Source organism: Lytechinus pictus, unplaced genomic scaffold (genome assembly GCF_037042905.1).
Source record: "Lytechinus pictus isolate F3 Inbred unplaced genomic scaffold, Lp3.0 scaffold_19, whole genome shotgun sequence".
NCBI classification, from domain to species: domain Eukaryota; kingdom Metazoa; phylum Echinodermata; class Echinoidea; order Temnopleuroida; family Toxopneustidae; genus Lytechinus; species Lytechinus pictus.
In genome coordinates this window covers 12,566,583-12,585,466 of record NW_026974140.1, presented here as the reverse complement: position 1 = coordinate 12,585,466, position 18,884 = coordinate 12,566,583, and the positions used below count along the sequence as shown (strand labels likewise).

Below are 18,884 nucleotides of genomic sequence, written 5' to 3'. Positions count from 1 at the left end.
TAGATAGCTCCACCCCACAATGTTATTTATTACTCTCTAGGAGAATCACAAATGCTTTACAGTATGTTTGCCAATGCATTCATCAAAATATGTGGCATTTTCCTTGATGTTTGAAGAGCTTTGGTAGAGGTGTTGGTATTTAATATGTTTTTTAAATGAAGTCTTACAGCACCACCTTAATGATTCAAGTAAGTGATTGTATATGCATTTTATATTCACACATTTATATATATATATATATATATATATATACATTCAGTTGAGGCCAAAAGTTTACATTATACAGCCATGGAATTCAGTAAAATTTGTTCGCTTGTCAAACGTTGTAAAATTTACTAGATCTTATAAAATTTACTATATGGGGGCGTCGTGGTCTCGTGGTGAAGTCTCGTCTTTCAATCTGAAGGACGTGGGTTCGATTCCCAGCCATGGCGTGGTTTTTTTTCGGCAAGATATTTACCTACATTGTGCTGCAATCAACCCAGGTGAGGTAAATGGGTACTGGCAGGAAGTAATTCCTCAAAAGCTGTGCGCACCGGAATCGGTAGACTAGCTTTGTTGGGGTAATTTAGAAGCGCCTTGAGCACCTAGCAAGGTGGATATGTGCGCTATACAAATCCTATATCATTTATTATTTTATCTTCAGAAATATAAATACTACTATGATGAATTGGGTATAAAATGAAAGGGCGCAGTAAGTTCTTTCACATGATTGGGATGCCATTGCGATTAAAAATATTTCAGGTATAATTTTCTTTGAAGAAAAATGTAATATTTGTGCCAAATGTATTCTATTGTTTGTTATTATATTTTAAAATATAATTTCATAGAAATATATAAATGTCAAATCTATGATTTATATTACATTTTCTATCATGATATGTCACCACTGAACAAAAAAGTATAATCTGAAATGTTTGTGTTGAAAAGTAACTAGTACAAGTATGAAATATTTTTGTCTAGTTTTTATTTTTAATTTGTCTAAAATATGAAGATTTTTTGGGGAAAAATTACACCTAGATATTTTTCAGCTCCTGATGACAAAGCAATGTGATGAAGGGGCATGACACACTCATTTGTTTGATATCAAATTCGTCATGATAGCACAAATATTTTATAAGATACAGCAAATTTTATGATGTTTGGCAAGTGTCAACTTTTTTTCTGAATTTCCTGGGCGTAAGCAAACTTCTGGCTCTAACTGTACATACATAGTGTGGATCTTGTAGATATGTATTATTCATTCAAATGCAGATTTATCCTTGTATGGCAGATGCTTTGTTCACCAGTATTTATTTGCACTTTAGTCAGCCATTTTTTGTTATTCAAAGTTGTTGAATGCTGTAATGCACAAATATTTATACATTACTTTTTATTTATACTTTAACATGTTTTATTTTTTGTACCTAATTACCCTTGCTTGTTTGTGTGTAACAGAGTGCAATATATTGTAGTTATTTTCTTAGAGGGTGTTTAAGCCTTTTCATCGACCCAGCAAATCAAAAGTTGACTTTGAATCTTTTTATCAGTTCTTGAACTTTGAATTTTAGTGCAATTTTTACATGAATCTGTGTGCTGCCAGCTTGTCTGTGAAGTGCCACTCAAATTTAATGATCAAATTGACATGATAAAAAATAAATACTGATATGTTAGATATGAATCATCAAATTGACTTACCGCTCCTCAGTATATAGACTCAATATGTTTATATAATGGCCCCAAATCACAAAGGTGGTTTCAAATTGTACCATGCTACAAAACCATGGACATGTATGGCGTATTTAAGGATGGTCTAATTAAAGAACATGATAAATGCATGCTCTTAGCAAATGGCTCTAAATTTATTCTGGAATTAAGTATGATTATAGAAGAAATCTGCATAGTCCATGGTTTTATACAATTGAAACCAACTTTCTGAATCAGGCCAATATTTACATAATATCCAGACTTGGGCTTTTAGGGGGAGGCAGATTAATGCAACACTTACAGAGCGCGCAAAGCGCGCTCCCTAGGGGGAGGGTGCAGGGAGGGGGAGTTTTCCCCATCCCGCGCGGAGTGCGAAGTTTTTGATATCTCATCAAATTCAAATAAAAAGAAGACGTCTCTTGCGTCTCTTGAAGAAAACTGAAACTAGGCGAGGTTTTAAATTTCATATTAATATTTTGAGTTTGGTTCAATATTCTCCTTCTTAATATTCCTCTTCTCATTGTTTTTCAATTTCTTGTTTCATTTCATTCTGACTCCCATCCACCCTATTTTCGCTCCATCCCCGGAGTCGACTATTGCTCAATCCTCGGTCGTTTCTATTTCACTGACATTCAAACAATTGTTTCTACTTTCAAACTCGACTTATCACATTTCTCTTGATTCAAAATTTATGTCGTACTCTTAAGTTTTGCTATTTTGTTTTGTCTTATATCTATTTTGTTGCTTGTATATTAATCTTATGAATATTGAATTTATTTTACTGATTGTATTTTGTCCTTCAGGACCATGATGTAAAACAGCCATTGTGCTGATACATGTTTTTATCCTGAATAAATATTTTGAAATAAATAAAGAGTGAGAAAGAGAACAGAAAGAAGATCTGATGACAAAGAGAAAGAGAGAGAGAAGGGGGGGGGGGGGAGTTGACGAGGTCAGGCGCATATCCAGGATTTTGTACCTGGGGGGCGACCAAATTTTGGTGCCCCTTTGAACTTTTCTTAAAATGCCCCCACCTCCCGCCAGGCAATCAGAGGTGCCTTAAATGAATGATGTATTGTCTTATTTCATAATCACGTGAAAAAAGGCAATCGAAGACCACATTTTTAATGTGTTCATGAAAAAAATATATCCATGAATAAGTTGTAATACCACATTTGAAAAGAATAAAATGCGACCAGAAAGCATAAAATTTTAAGCACTTTGGGTTTCAATTTAGTTTAACTTCTCATCAGAGTGGTGGGCCCTACTAAAATTATGTGTGCGGGAGCTGCAATTTCTGTACCAGAGGCGGATCCAGCTTTCTCCAATAGGAGGGGGGGATTTTTTCATCTATATGTTTCCCGATCGGACATTCCAAGCACTTTTTGCAACCATGGATATGATGGGTATACGTATATCTAAAAAAAAAGTGATGCGAGCGCAAAACGAGAGCTGAAAATTTGTGATATTCTGACATCAAATTTTGACATTGTTAGAACTAGTTGGGAATCATGAACAGGGTGGGTATCTAACAAATAATTGTATGCGAGCGCTAGCTTAAAAATTGACATTCTAAACACATTTTGTAACCAAGAAAAGGACGGGTGTCTATATAGACAATTGTGCAAGAGCGAGCTGAAAAATTTGAAATTCTGACCTAAAATTTGGACATTCTAAGCCCTTTTGGTAATCATTAATAGGATGGTCATCTAACTAAGCAATTGATGCGAGCGCAAAGAGCGGGCTGAAATTTTTTGATATTTTGCCTTAAAATTTGGACATCCTAAGTACTTTCTGTAATCATAAACAGGATGGACATCTAATTAATCGATGCGAGCGCGAAAGGCAAATAGATGTTTTTATTTATTCCGACCCAAAACTGGACATTCTATCTGGATGAGTATCTATCTAAACAATTGATGCGAGCACGAAGCGCGAGCTGAAAAATTGATATTCTGGCCTAAAATTTGCATATTGTAAGCACTGTTTTAAAATTTTTGATATTCCTACCCAAAACTGGACATTCTATCTGGATGAGTGTCTATATAAACATATTATGCGAGCGCGAAGCGCAAGCTGAAATTTTTTGATAATTCGACCCGAAAGTTGGGCATTCTAGGTACTTATCTAACCATGAACAGGATCGTCACCTTACTAAACAATTATTGATGCTAGGGCAAACAGATGAACATTTGTTATATTCTGACCGAAAATTTTGACTTTTTAAGCACTTTTGGTAATCATGAATCATGGGCATCTTACAAAGCATGATGTGAGCAGACATGAATTTGGCGCCCCCCCCCTCCCAGTCAAACATCAAATTGGCGCCCCAAAGGTCGAATATGAATTTGGCGCCCCAGTACATAGGCGGATCCAGGGGGGCCGAGGGGCCCGGGCCCCCCTATTGGCGGAGCAACAAAAAAAAAAGGGGAAAGAAAAAAAAAGAAAAAGAAGGGAAAAGAAAGGAGAAAAAAGAAGGGGAAACACAAGAAGAGAAAGACGAGTAAATAAAATAAGATGAGGGGAAGACTAGGAAAATAATTTTTAAAATCTTTCATGTCACTATAAAAAAATTTCGCTCGCGCTCGCATTGCCTGTTGGGTGATTTACATATCAATATGGAGCTTGAAATATCAAAATTTGAAGTCAACATAGAAAACATATTTCAGCTCGGAAATCGAACTTTCATCATTTTGTTTGATTTACAAATTGATTTTAAAATGTGCTCTGTAAAACTTTCTGTTTTATGGTCTGAATATTAAAAATTCGGCTCGCAATGTGCGCTAGCATTGATTGTTGAAAATATATCAACTCATGCATCTTTTTCATAAATACAAAAGTGCTTTAAATGTCCAGTTTTCAGGCCATAATATTAACAGATTTCGCGCTCTCACATTAAGCTTATATAGATTGATAAATAAAATATTAATTTAATAATCAAATTGTCCCTTTTTTCAGAATGGAATATCGACAAGTTTCATCTCGCGCTTAGGAAGAGAAATAAGAAGATATAGTAATCATTTTTATATGATGACATAATGTTCTTGGAATGTCCTGGTCCTATGTCAAAACTCAAAGTAATAATAATGAAACATATAAGCTTCTTTTTTTGATGTGATCCATATCCACCTTACAATTGTCCTACGGATTGATTGAAATACAGAGCTAAAATTGACCCTTTTCAGATCGGAATATCAAATATTTTAAGCTCGCGCTTCGCGCTCACTATATCGATTTTCATGATTTAAAAAGGTATTTAGAATGCCCACTCAGATTATAGGTCTAAATCTGAAACACGCGCGCGCATGTTTATTCAGATATGCAGCTTGTTCTCTGTTTAAATCATTATCCAGTTTCATTTCACAATATCAAAAATTTTCTGCTCGCGCTTTGCGCTCGCAATATTAATGTAGGAAGATTTCCTATTACTCATCCTTTTCATGATTTACAAAACATGAATAGGGTGTCCCATTTTTAGGTGTAAATCTCGAATTTTTTTCCGCTCGCGCGTTGCGCTCGCATCAATTGTTTCGTTACATACTTATCCTTTTCACGATTACAAATGAAAATTTCCATTCTTCAGGTAGAAATGTCAAAATTTTCAGCTCGCGCTTCGCGCTCGCATCATTTGATTGTTGAAATGTGTGACGTCTTCAGGGCTAACTGCAAGCAGCCGTTAACAGATCATTTTTTATTAGATCAAAACGTATATTAAAAATTTCTACTCGCGCTTTGCGCTCGCGATATTAATGTAGGAAGATTTCCAATTACTCATTCTTTTCATTATTTACAAATGAGGAATAGAGTGTCCCGTTTTTAGGTCTAAACCTCGATTTTTTTTTCGGCTCGCGCTTTGCGCTCGCATCAATAACTGGTTTAGCTATATACCTATCCTGTTCACGATTACAAAAATTGTTTAAAATTTTACATTCTTTATGTAGAAATTTGAAAAATTTTCAGCTCGCGGTTCGCGCTCGCATTATTTGATTGTGAAAATATGTAACGAGTTCATGACTAAGTGCAATAGCAGTCCTTAACAGGTACCTTTTCGATAATGACTTCAAGACGTATATAAAAATTTTCTGCTCGCGCTCTGGGCTCGCATTATTAATGTAAGGAAGATCCCCACTTACTCATCCTTTTCATGATTTACAAAACTTGAATAGAGTGTCTCGTTTAGTAGGTCTAAATCTCGAAATTTCGCGCTCGCATCAGTTGTACAGTTATATACCTATTCTGTTTGAGTTTCAAAACATGCTTAGAATTTCCATTCCTTAGGTAAAAATGTCAAAAAATTTCAGCTCGCACTTCGCGCTCGCACTATTTGATTTTTTTAATATGTAACGTCTTCATGGCTAACTGCAAGCGGTCTTTAACATGTACCTTTTCCATCAGTTCATTTCTGCTCGCGCTTCACGTTCGTAGTAGTTATTCATTTGCATACACATCTTTTTCAGGATAACAAACATTGCCAAGAATGTTCAAATTTTTTGGAAAAAATACATAAGATTTCAAAAAAAAATTAGCTCGCGCTTCGCGCTCGCATTATATAAATAAGGATATTATGATAGTATACATTAATGTTTATTCAAAAGAATAAAGCTAAAAAGTGACTATTAGGACTACCCCTTCAAAGAAACAAAAAAAATCATCTTCGAGCGGCCGATCGGGAAAATATGGCTTTAAAAAAATCTGGGCCCCCCCCCCTATTGGCGAAGGCTGGATCCGCCCCTGCAGTACAATCATTAATTGGCGCCCCAAAGGACGAATATGAATTCGGCGCCCCCTCCCGAGGTTGAACATGAACTTGGCACCCAAGAACAAACATCACTTTCGCGCCCCTATGTCGAACATAAATTCGGCGCCCGTATATAGGTCGAACATCAATTTGGCGCCCTGAGGTAAAAACATCAATTCGGCGCTCCCCTAGGCTGAATATCAATTTGGCGCCCTATGTCGAACATCAATTCGGCGCCCCTCTATGTTGAACATCAATTCGGCGCACCCCATACAATTTTTTATGTCGAACATCAATACGGCGCCACTAGGTTGAACATCAATCCGGCACCCCCTTTCCTCTTCTTTTTATCCTTCTCTCTTTCTTCCACTCTTTTTTCCCTCTTTCTCTTCTTCTTTCCCTCCCTTTTTTCTCCTACTTTTCTTTTCCTCTCTTTCCTTCCTCTTTTTGACACCCGAGGGCCCCCTCAGAATACGCGCAAGGAGGTGAAATGATCCTCGAGTATAAAGAAGACAGCAAAAAGAGGGATTACAAATTCAAAATAAATGAAAATTCATTATCCACTTCCTGATCAAATTTGACATTCGCGGACACATGATATGCCTCTGAATCGGAGCTTGTAATATTCTTATTCCATGCATCCCCATCTATGCGCCAGTCCAGGGACGCCAGTGGGGTGGATATGACTGTCCCGCTAGGGTTTTCCTTGGATGTTTCTATTTTTTCAGTATGACATTTGTGAAATACATATTAAGGCTTAAGAAGGCAATGGGATGAGTGAATGGCAGGGGCAAATATCATGAATCACAAATCACGTTTCACTCCTGAAGACGGAGAATCACGCGAGTCTTATATCCTTCTCTTGCTCTACAACTCTTTTACACGCCGAATCAGACCAGCTTCCCGATCAGCTTTTTGTCATGTTCTCCACCTTTATTGGTTTACAGTCCTCTGAAGGGCTACACTCGTTTCCGAAAGATCGTCCACTTTTCTCACCTCTCTGTTGACCTCTTCCGCGATTGTCCATACTACCACAACCAAACACCATCAAATAAAGTTTAGTAAGAAATATTTCAAACGAACAATGCTAGCTGCTTTCTTATCAGGTTTTTGAAATGTTAGTATTTTATACCAAATGATTTCTCTTTTCGTGTGTAATCATGTTAGTCGGGTCCAGATTTGAGAAAAGTAGACTGCCTTAGGCAAATCGTGTTAATGCTGAATTGAGAAGTGTTTCAGCATAATTTGAGGGCGCTGAGTCCAAATTTGCTGTTTGCCAACCTTGATTTTATTTTTATTTTTGCTCTATTCTGAACCCCAAAAATATTTGTCAACGGTTTTTTGGTACTATTTGCTCTCAGGAATAACATACTAAAAATCTACCAAAATCCGGATCCGGAAAAGTGGTTATTTTCATGATGGCGTCTAAGATGGCCGCCATTAAAATAACCGACACTTTATCTACTCTTTAATATCATATTGACGTACGAAAAGGAAATCAGAGAGCCGACGTCAATTTTGATGTTTGCGGTGCGATTGTCCGAAAACAGAATCACCAGATCACGGAGCGGAAAGTGTGTTGCGATTTGCTTTTTGATGTATTGAGAAATCAGAAAAAGCCCCAAAGTATTTTTAATTTCAAATTTCTGTTTTGATCTACAAAAACGAAATCACAACACGTTTTTCTCGTTGTGATTTCGTTTTTGTGTTTTCAAAAACTAAACCACGGGGCTAATTTCCGTTTTCGCTTCTTTCATGATTGGAACAGAAAAACAAATTATCCATTAGTACCTTTATTAAAAGTAGAGTAATTTTCGGAAATATGTGTAGCTTTAAAGACTGTAAACCAGAAACAGTGGAAAGCTTGAGCAGTTGGCAGGATGAGAGGCTTGAGTCGAAGGCTGGTGAGTTGGAGGGATGAGAGGAGATTGAGTAGATGAGAGAAGGCTGGCTTTAGTTGACTATAGTGGAGTTGTGGAGCAGGAACGGGTGAGAAGGTTGACTGTCCGATTGACAGGTTGGCTGTCCGCAGGTTGACATATGTTATTTGCTGCTGTGTCAGACAAGCCTCTGGCATGCATTCAGGTTGTCAAAATACAACCTTTGCCTTAAACATTTTCAAATTTTATGCATACCTTTAAAGTTTAAAGGTATGCTTAAAATTTGATGTTATGAAAACTGACTGGGGTTTGGCAGCTGTGCAATCAAAACCAGTTAGTCCAGGATAGGCCCCATAGAAAATTGACCAAACCTTGTTTTTTCATATATACAATATTTTTTCATGGTTTCTTGTCAATTCGAGGGTGCTGATTACGAATCTGAATGATGCCACCCGTGTAACCTTGAGCATTTTTCGCAAATTGGCAAAATCTAATATGGCCGCCAAGATATGCAAATTACCCATGAAAATCATAAAACTGCCAGCAGATTGGCTATAAAATGTATGTAATTGTGTTGCAGGAGTGAAATACTCTCTGAAAAAACATTTTTTGAAAAAGTATTTATTTTCTTGATATTTAAAATGGCCGCCATAGACCGCTGTATTCAACATTATGTACAATATGAATGGGGAAAAATAATTTTCACAAAAGTGAGCACTAAATGCAAGTACTTGTGATTTTTTTGTGAACTAATAGATGAAAACATGATTACTAACGAAATGTATCATTTTTTATGTCATGTATGTAACAAATGAAGCGTTTTAGTATTAAAAAATCCACCAAACGCCCTGACAGTATTATGTATAATGTTAATGGGGACAAAAGAAAATCGCAATAGTGAGTACTAAAATGCATATTATTAAGATAAGCGAGTGGAATACTGGGTAAAAATTCAATTTTAACGGAATATAATATTTAAGATGCAATTTATGTGATAAATGCTGTATTTTGAAATTCAAAATGGCCGCCATAGGCCCATTATACATTATGTACAATGCGAATGGAGAAACTAATTTTCACAAGAATAAGTAACTAAAATGCATGTAATTGTGATATACGAGTAAAATATTGTCTGAAAACATGTTTTCTAACTAAACATATCATTTCTTTTGTCATGCATGAGATAAATGCTGTATTGTTAAATTCAAAATTGCCCCTATATGCCCTAACAGTATATTATCTACCATGGAAATGGGGACATGTAATTTTGCAAGAATTTGGATTTGCTTGACTATGAAATCCATATAATCCTTTGGTATGAGTAAAATATTATTTGAAAGCATGATTTTTATGATATATAGCATCTCTTCTGCCATGTACGTGATAAATACTGTATTTTGTCATTCAAAATAGCCGCTACAAGCCCTAACTAAATTATGTTACATGCCTTTATAGGGAAACTTATTTTCAGTGGGAATCATAAAATATGCATGTTGCTGTGATGTACGAGTTAAAATATTGTCTTAAATATGATTTCTAAATAAATACGTCACATGTCGGACAATTTGAATGAGGACAGATAATTTGTCACAAAGGGCATATGGCGGCCATTTTGAACTTTGAAATATAACATTAATTACCTAAATTTTATATAATATGATATATTTCGTTATTAATCATGTTTTCAGACAATATTTTACTCATACGCCACCATTTAGTCAAGCACAGCGAAAATCTGTTAAAATCATTTGTCCCCATTCACATTGTACATAATAATGTTAGGGCCTGTAGCGGCCATTTTGACTTTCAAAATACAGTATTTTCACCTACCTGGCAGGAGAACTGATATATCTTGTTAGAAATTATGCTTTCAGACAATATTTTACTCATAGATCAGAATTACGTGCAGTTATGGTACTCAATCCTGTGAAAAATGATTTCCCAGTTCGCATTGTACATCATGCAATATATGTCTATGGCTGCCATTTTGAAATTCAAAATACAGTAGTAAACTAAAACTTTAAACCTGAATGATATATTTCGTTAAAAATTATGTTTTTAGACAGTATCCCATTTATTTAACACAAATAAATGCATTTCAGTGCTCACTCTTGTGATTTCTTTGGTCCTCTTTCTCATTGTACATATTATTTTTAGGGCCTTTGGCGGCCATTTTGAATATCAAAATACAAGATTAAACACATACATGGCATATTAAATAATATATTTCGTGAAAAAAAATGTGTTTTAGTCAATATTCCACTCGTTTATCTTAATAATATGCATTTTAATGCTCACTCTTGAGATTTGTTTTTGCCCCCTTTGCTATATAGTACATAACCTTTTTGGGCCATTGGCGGCTATTTTTAATATAAAATACAACAATTTTCCCATACATGACATAATAAATGATATATCTTGTTAGCATTCACGATTTTCATACATTACTTCGTCCATAGATTACAATTACTTGCATTTGTAGGGATCATTTTTGTGAAAAATAGTTTTCCCTATTCATATTGTACATAATATGGTATATGGCGGCCATTTTGAATATCAAGAAAATAAATATTTATTTAAAAAAACATTAATTCAGAGAGTATTTCACTCCTGCAACACAATTACATACATATTGTAGCCAGTCTGCTGGCAATTTTATGATTTTTCATGGGTAATTTGCATATTTTGGCGGCCATATTGGATTTTGCCAATTTGCGGAAAATGCTCAAGGTTACACGAGTGGCATCATTCAGATTCGTAATCAGCACCCTCGAATTGACAAGAAACCATGAAAAAATATTGTATATATAAAAAAAACAAGGTTATGCCTCTTCTATCCTGGACTAAGTTGGAAACATGCTTGTGTGATGTCATGGAACTGTCATAGCCAATTCCATAGGCGGATCCAGGGGGGGGGGGGGCGAGGGGTCCGGCCCCCCCCCCCCCCCCCATTGGCGGAGCAAAAAAAAAGGGGGAAAAAGAGGGATAAGAGAGGAGAAAAATGAAAAGGAGTAAGACGAGTGAATAAAATAAGATGAGGGGAAGACTTGGAAAATAAAAAGATCTCTTTTATGTCACTGTAGCTAAATAAAAAGAATCTTTCATTAGGCCTATATAAAATTTTCGCTCGCGCTTCGCGCTCGCATTGCCTGTTAGGTGATTTTCATATCTTGTTCAATATGGAAGTTAAATATCAAGTTTGTAAGTCAATATTACAAAACATATTTTACCTCGGAAATCGAACTTTCATTATTTTGTGTGATTTACCAATTGATTTTTAAAAAGTGCTCTGTAAAAATGTCAGTCTTATGGTCTGAATATTAACATTTCTGCTCGCGCTGCGCGCTGGCAAATTTTGATTTATCACGTACCTATTATTTTCGTGTATTCCACAAAGTTTTAAAAATACCCTTTTCAGGTCTGATTGTCAAAACGTATCAGCTAGCGCTGCACGCTTGCATTTTGATTGGCGAGTTATGTATGTCTCAATATTGATTATACAACAAACTACTTAAAATCCCCTTTTCATGACAGTTTAACGCAAAGTAATAATAATGAAAAATATCAGCTCTTTAGTGCGATCCATATCCACCTCACAATTTTCCTACGAAGTGCTTAAAATATATAGCTGAAAATTGCTCTTTTTTCAGATCGGAATATCAAATAATTTAAGCTCGCGCTTCGCGCTCGCTTTGATTTTCATGATAAAAGATGTATATTTAGAATGCCTAGATTCTAGGTCTAAGTTTGAAACACGCGCGCGCATGTTTATTCAGATACTCAACTTGTTCTCTATTTAAATCATTATCCAGTTTCAGATCACAATATCAAAAATTTTCTTTTCGCGCTTTGTGCTCGCATTATTAATGTAGGAAGATCCCCTGTTACTCATTCTTTTTATGATTTACAAAACATGAATAGAGTGTCCCGTTTTCAGGTCTAAATCTCGATTTTTTTTCCGCTCGCGCTTCTCGCTCACATCAATTGTTTAGTTATACCTATCCTGTTCACGATTAAAAAAAATGATTAAAATTTTACATTCTTTATGTAGAAATGTCATAATATTTCAGCTCGCGCTTCGCGCTCGCATTATTTGATTGTTGAAATATGTAACGTCTTCATGGCTAAGTGCAAGCAGTCCTTAATACTCAGGTACCTTTTTGATCAGTTCAAAACGTATATAAAATTTTTCTGCTCGCGCTCTGCGCTCGCATTATTAATAAAGGAAGATCCCCAATTACTCATCCTTTTCATGATTTACAAAACTTGAAAAGAGTGTCTCATTCAGTAGGTCTAAATCTCGAAATTTTCCGCTCGCGCTTCGCGCCAATTCATTAGTTATATACATATTCTGTTAAGTTACAAAAAGTGCTTAGAATTTCCATTCCTTAGGTAAAAACGTCAAAAAAAATTCAGCTCGCGCTTCGCATTATTTGATTTTTTAAATATGTAACATCTTCATTGCTAACTGCAAGCAGTCTTTAACAGGTATCTTTTCCATCAGTTCATTTCTGCTCGCCCTTCACGTTCGTAGTATTTATTCTTTTGCATATACACATCTTTTTCAGGATAGCAAACATTGCCCAGACTGTTCAAAATTTTAGGAAAAAAATACAGAATATTTCTTTAAAAAATTAGCCCGCGCTTCGCGCTCGCATTATATAAATAAGGATTATGATATTATATATTTATGTTTATTTATAAGAATAAAGCTAAGAAGTGACTATTTTTTTTAAACCAAAAATTATCTTCGAGTTGCCGATCGGGGAAAATATGGCTGAAAAAAATTCCGGGCCCCCTCTATTGGCGAAGGCTGGATCCGCCCCTTAATTAGGTATCAATACATTTGAATGAATGAAGAATGTAGTGTTTTGTATGATTTTCTTTTAAAGGAATCCAATACCCAAGAAGAGAAGCAATCTTATTGGAAAGAGTAAAATGAGAGGAACAATAAAAAAAAAGTTCATCAAAATCGGTTATGAAATAAGGAAGTTATGGACGTTTAAAAAGTCTTGGTGTACTTTTTATGGTCAATGGTCAATCGCGGGGTCAAACGTATTTAGTGTATTTTTTTTAAAAAGCTTTTTTTTCTAAGACTTGCCAAACGTGTTAAGGGTATGTTTTTTTTCCCAAGCTTTTTCCCCGGGGCTCTTTCCTCCTCGTTTCTGAAAAGTGTTCAGGTTCTTCCTGATTGTGGTATTTTAACCCTAACTGCACTGGGGGTATGCAATACCCATGAATATAGTTTTGTCTATATTTAAATATATTGTTAGAAAGGAAGACAAAACTTGTTTAGGGGTCATATATTCTGGCGACAACTTGTTTAGGGGCCAAAATGTGTTAATGAAGCTCGCGAAAAACTTGTTTAGGGGTTATTTTTGCACACAGAGAAAAACTCGTTTAGGGGGTGTTTGGAAATAATCTGGCCACGCGTGTGTACAGTAATACATTTGACTGCCCCCCCCCCCCGGCCTTTAAATCTGAGGATGGCCCCAAACTTTTGACCTGTACTGTACGCAGATAGCATTTAGAAATCAGTGTACCATGAAAGGAGCATGAAAGCCTTTGGCTTGAATAATAATATGCCTATTGAAATTACACAAGAAGAGATAACGCAAAAGTTATCATAACTCCGTGCATGCCTGTACAATAGCATCGCTGATTGAATCTACGCCAGTGATCGATGAGTAGTGTCTAGGCAATAAACGACGAAATTATTTTACCAATCATCTCTGTTTATTTTAAATCAAAGCCCGCAATTACTCTTTAATCAACGTCATGGCCCCATCAAATAAGGTAGAAGACGTAGACGAGAATTTGGCAAAACTGCAAGAAAAGTACGGTTTTGTGAGACCGGAGCGTGGGATCGATTCCTACCCGGAAGGAACAGGTTGGCGGGAAGGAAAGCCTGACTATCGTCTGGCCGATCTGACCTTCTTCCAAGGTAAAACCAAGAACCATTTGGTTGGATCTCTGGAATATATTGTGGAGAACCTCGTGAAGAAATGGGAGATGGAGATGACACACCTCGGTGATAAGAAAGACTGGATGACAATCGACCCTCGAGAATATAAGTGAGTATAAATAAGGGGGGGGGGGACACAGCAAAATTAAAATTTGTAATGTAAAAATGTCTTTAAAATAGAAGTGTGACCCCTTTCGAAAGTGAAATCTTTTTTTTTTTGCTCGTCAAAATTTTTTTCGTTGACGACATCCCCTTAATTTTTGGTTTAAACTTTTTTTTTTGGCTTGTCAAATTTTTCCTCGGGAAAATGTGCCCCCCCCCCCTCTTTCGAAAAATCCTGGATCCGCCCCTGGTATAAATGATATAAAAGAAGGAGAATATGACAGGATAAAAACAAAATATGATACGTGCCTACTTATGCATTATGACTGAGCTACTTTTGAAGAGGGGGGGGGGGGGGTCAGTACTATTATTCGAGAACACTTGTAATGTCTTTTATTTGCAGGAGTTTTTGCACTTATGTTAAATAAAAATACAATTTGACATTAAGAGTAATAAACTCACATTTTTTGCATGTATTGTTAAATCCAAATACCAATCGACAACGCGAGTATCATAAACATATACAAGATAATTTATCAAATTACAATAATTTTGGCCATTATAATGACAGGATAACATATGCCTAAACATATATGTTATACAAGTCATACAATTACAAAAAATTAAAACGCTGGGACCGGCTTTACAGTGTAAAGTTTAAAGTAAAGGTGATGTTTCTTACCTAGAAGAAATTCGAAGCACGTTGTTTAATCCGGTCGATCTAATGTTTCTAAAGTTTTTAAACAAGTTGTTAATTTTTTTCAACAATTTCACAAAATTTTAAAACAGCTTGTTGCTATTAAAGGGATACTCCGGACTGATGGTATTAGTATGTCTAAACAATAGAGTAAAATTCACAAAGCAAAATGCTGAAAATTTCATCAAAAGACCAAATAATGAAGTTATTGAATTTCAAATTTCAGCAATATATTGTGAAAACGTTATACGCACGTCGTCTGTCACATCCCCACTTTCCATTTTCTTATGTTATTACAAGAAATCATGATATGATATGTCTCCCTTGTAGTGAAATAAGTTTCACCAATGATTAGGCCTATCTAGTGCACTAAATCAGTTGTCAATCCATTTGTTGGAGGAAAATTTTGAATAAACCTAATTTCATATAATAAAATGCAAAAGAACAAGTGGGTATATGCCATCATCAGTTTGCTCATTGAATATTCATGAAGTCATGCCTAGAACTGTTTCGCTGGAATTATGCAAATTTCTAAAATGCCATTACTTTGTTATTCTTTGTCCGATTTTGATAAAATTTTCAGTAATTTTTGATTGTCAGATTTTTCTTTATCTGTTCAAATCATATTATTTTCAGCCTGGAGTACCCTTTTTATCGCAAATGATACACAACATCGATTTTCAATACACGTGCACGGCTATTGTGTGTGTGAAGCGAAAGCGAAGAATACCAATGGCAGCGATTATATTAGTCCAGGATAGGCCCCATAGACAAGGGGTCGAACCTTGTTTTTTTAGATATACAATGTTTTTTGATGGTTTCTTGTCAATTCGAGGGTGCTGATTCCGAATCTGAATGATGCCACTCTTGTAACCTTGAGCATTTTCCGCAAATTGGCAAAATCCAATATGGCCGCCAAAATACGCAAATTACCCATGAAAATCATAAAATTGCCCACACATTAGCTATAAAATGCACGTAGTTGTTGTGCAGAAGTGAAATACCAATTGGAAAAGCGATATTTGACAAAATATTTATTTTATTGATATTCAAAATGGCCGCCATAACCCCTGTATACTTTATTATGTAGAATATGAATGGGGAAAAATATTTTTTCACACAAGAGCACTATTATTGCATGTGATTGTGACCTGCGAGTGGACTACTGTCTGAAAACATGACTATTAACAAAACTATGTCATTTGTATACTATCTAATGTGATAAATGCTGTATTATGATATTCAAAATGGCTGTCATAGACCCCTTATACTGTGTACAATATTTAAAAGGGGACAAATAATTTTCACAACCTTTGAATTTGTTTGACTTTAAAATGCCAATAACTGCGAAATATTGGTGTAACACTGTCTGACAACAAGGATTTCTAACGAAACATATCATTTCCCTTGCAATTTCGGTAATTATGCTGCATGTTGACATTCAAAATGGCTGCCATAGGCCCTATCTGTATTATGAACAAAGCGAATGAAGAAACTAATTTTCACAAGAGTAAAAACAATAAAATGAATGTAATTGTAATCTACGAGTGAAATATTGTCTAAAAACATGTTTTTGGCGAAACATATCATTTTCCTTTTTTGCATGAGATAAATGCTGTATTGTAAAATTCAAAATGGCCCTTATGGGCCCTTACAGTATTATCTAAAATGTAAATGGGGACAAATACTTTTGAAAGAATTAGGATTTGCCTGACTATGAAATCCATATAATTCTGTTGTATAAGGAAAATATTGTTTGAAAACGTGATTTTTTTTAATGAAATATAACATTTCCTCTCCCATGTAGGTGATAAATACTGTATTTTGACTTTCAAAACGGCCGCACAAGCCCCTACAAATTATGTAACATGCGTATAGGGAAACTAATCATCACCAGAATGAGAACCAAAAACGCACGTAACTATGTGATGTATGGGTAAAATTTGGTCTTGAACATGATTTCTGACTAAATACATCACATAATGGTTGAGAAGGTAATAAAGGCCTTACTTTGAAATTCAAAATTGCTGCCATAGCCCAAAGTAGTATGTACATTGTAACTGGGGACAGATAATTTTGACAAAATTTTTACTATGAAAATTGCTTAATTTTGATGTAAGTCTTAAGTATTGTCTAAACCCAATGATTTCTAATGAAATATATCATAGCTTGTGTCATACAGGTGATGAATGCAGCCTTTTAAAAATGAAAAATGGCCGCCATAGTCCCTTATCTTATTATGTAAAATTTGAATGGGGAAAGATAATTTCCACAAAGAAACATATTGCAGCCATTTTGAAATTTAAATATAGCATTTATCACCTAAATAACATAAGAAAGTATCTATTTGGTTAGAAATCATATTTTCAGACGATATTTCACTCACACATGCGACACCATTTAGTCAAGCAAAGCCAAATTCTGTTAAAATTAAATGTTCCCATTCACAAAGTACATAATAGGCCTACCGTTAGGGCCTGTAGCGGCCATTTTGACTTTCAAAATACATTATTTATCACCTACCTGGCAGAATGAATGATATATCTTGTTAGAAATTATGTTTTCAGACAAAATTTTACTCTTAAATCACAATTATATGCATGTTATGGTGCTGACTCCTGTGAAAATTGGTTTCCCAGATCGATTGTACATAATACAGTCAATGTCTTTTGGCGGCCATTTTGAAAGTCAAAATACAATATTTAACACAAATATGAAATCCGAATAATATATTTCGTTGCAAATTATATTTGAAGACAGTATTCCACTAATTTACCACACAAAAATACGTTTTAGTGCTCACCTTGTGATTGTTTTTGTCCTCTCTCACATCGTAGATCATAATTTTAGGGCCTCTGGCGGCCATATTAAATATCAAAATACAGGGTTTATCACATACATGGCATGTTAAATAATAAATTTCGTTAACAATAATGTTTTTAGTCAGTATTCCACTCGTTTATCTTAACAAAATACATTTTAGTGCTCACTCGTGTGACTTTTTTGTGTCACCATTCACATTGTACATAATAGTGTTAGGGCTTTTGGAGGCCATTTTGAATATCAAAATACAGGATTTATCACATAACTGACATAACAAATGATATATATCGTTAGCAAACGTGTTTTCAGACATTGCTTCACTCATAGATCATAATTACTTGCATTTCAGTGCTCAATTTTGTAAAAATTAATTGTCCCCATTCATATTGTACAGGGGTCTATGATGGCGGCCATTTTGATATCAAGAAAATAAATATTTTGACAAAAATAATTTTTCAGATATTATTTCATTTCATAAGCACAATTGCATGTACTTTATAGCCAATGTGTGGACAATTTTATGATTTTCATGGGTAATTTGAATATTTTGGCGGCCATATTGGATTTTGCCAATTTGCAGAAAATGCTCAAGGTGACACGAGTGGCATCATTCAGATTCGGAATCAGCACCCTCGAATTGACGAGAAACCATAAAAAAACATTGTATATATAAAAAAAAACAAGGTTCGACCCCTTCTATCCTGGACTATATGGCATGAACATCGGAAGTACAGGTGTCACGCGCGTAAAACATTCCCCATAGACTTGTGTGTTGAAATGGCACTTTAGAAAAATTCATTGAAAATAAATGTGAAATTAGAGGGTCGAATGTTTACTACCTGTGGATGATAAAATATATATCTGACATTCCACATCTGACCAGAAAGGGGCATCGTAGCCAGCTCATTTTAAAAATAAATCGCCATTTATGAAGATAACTATGATGGGATCAAATTCATCAACTGAAACAGTAAAATAGCCCCAATTCTTCCG

The 18,884-nt window shown here is 35.2% G+C and overlaps 1 protein-coding gene across 2 annotated transcripts in view; it reads left to right on the top strand.

Annotated features, from left to right (window-relative positions):
* Positions 1 to 28: 28 nt before the first annotated feature.
* Positions 29 to 18,884, top strand: part of LOC129260652 (uncharacterized) — a 28,338-nt gene continuing 9,482 nt past the window's right edge. The window contains exons 1-2 of one of the 2 annotated variants that reach the window (XM_064114262.1): positions 29 to 188; positions 14,057 to 14,378. In XM_064114262.1, the coding sequence (XP_063970332.1) occupies positions 14,083 to 14,378 (296 nt within the window). In that variant the 5' untranslated portion in view covers positions 29 to 188; positions 14,057 to 14,082. Of the gene's footprint in view, positions 189 to 13,932; positions 14,379 to 18,884 lie in introns of those variants that run through there. The other variant, XM_054898606.2, reaches the window with a different exon arrangement.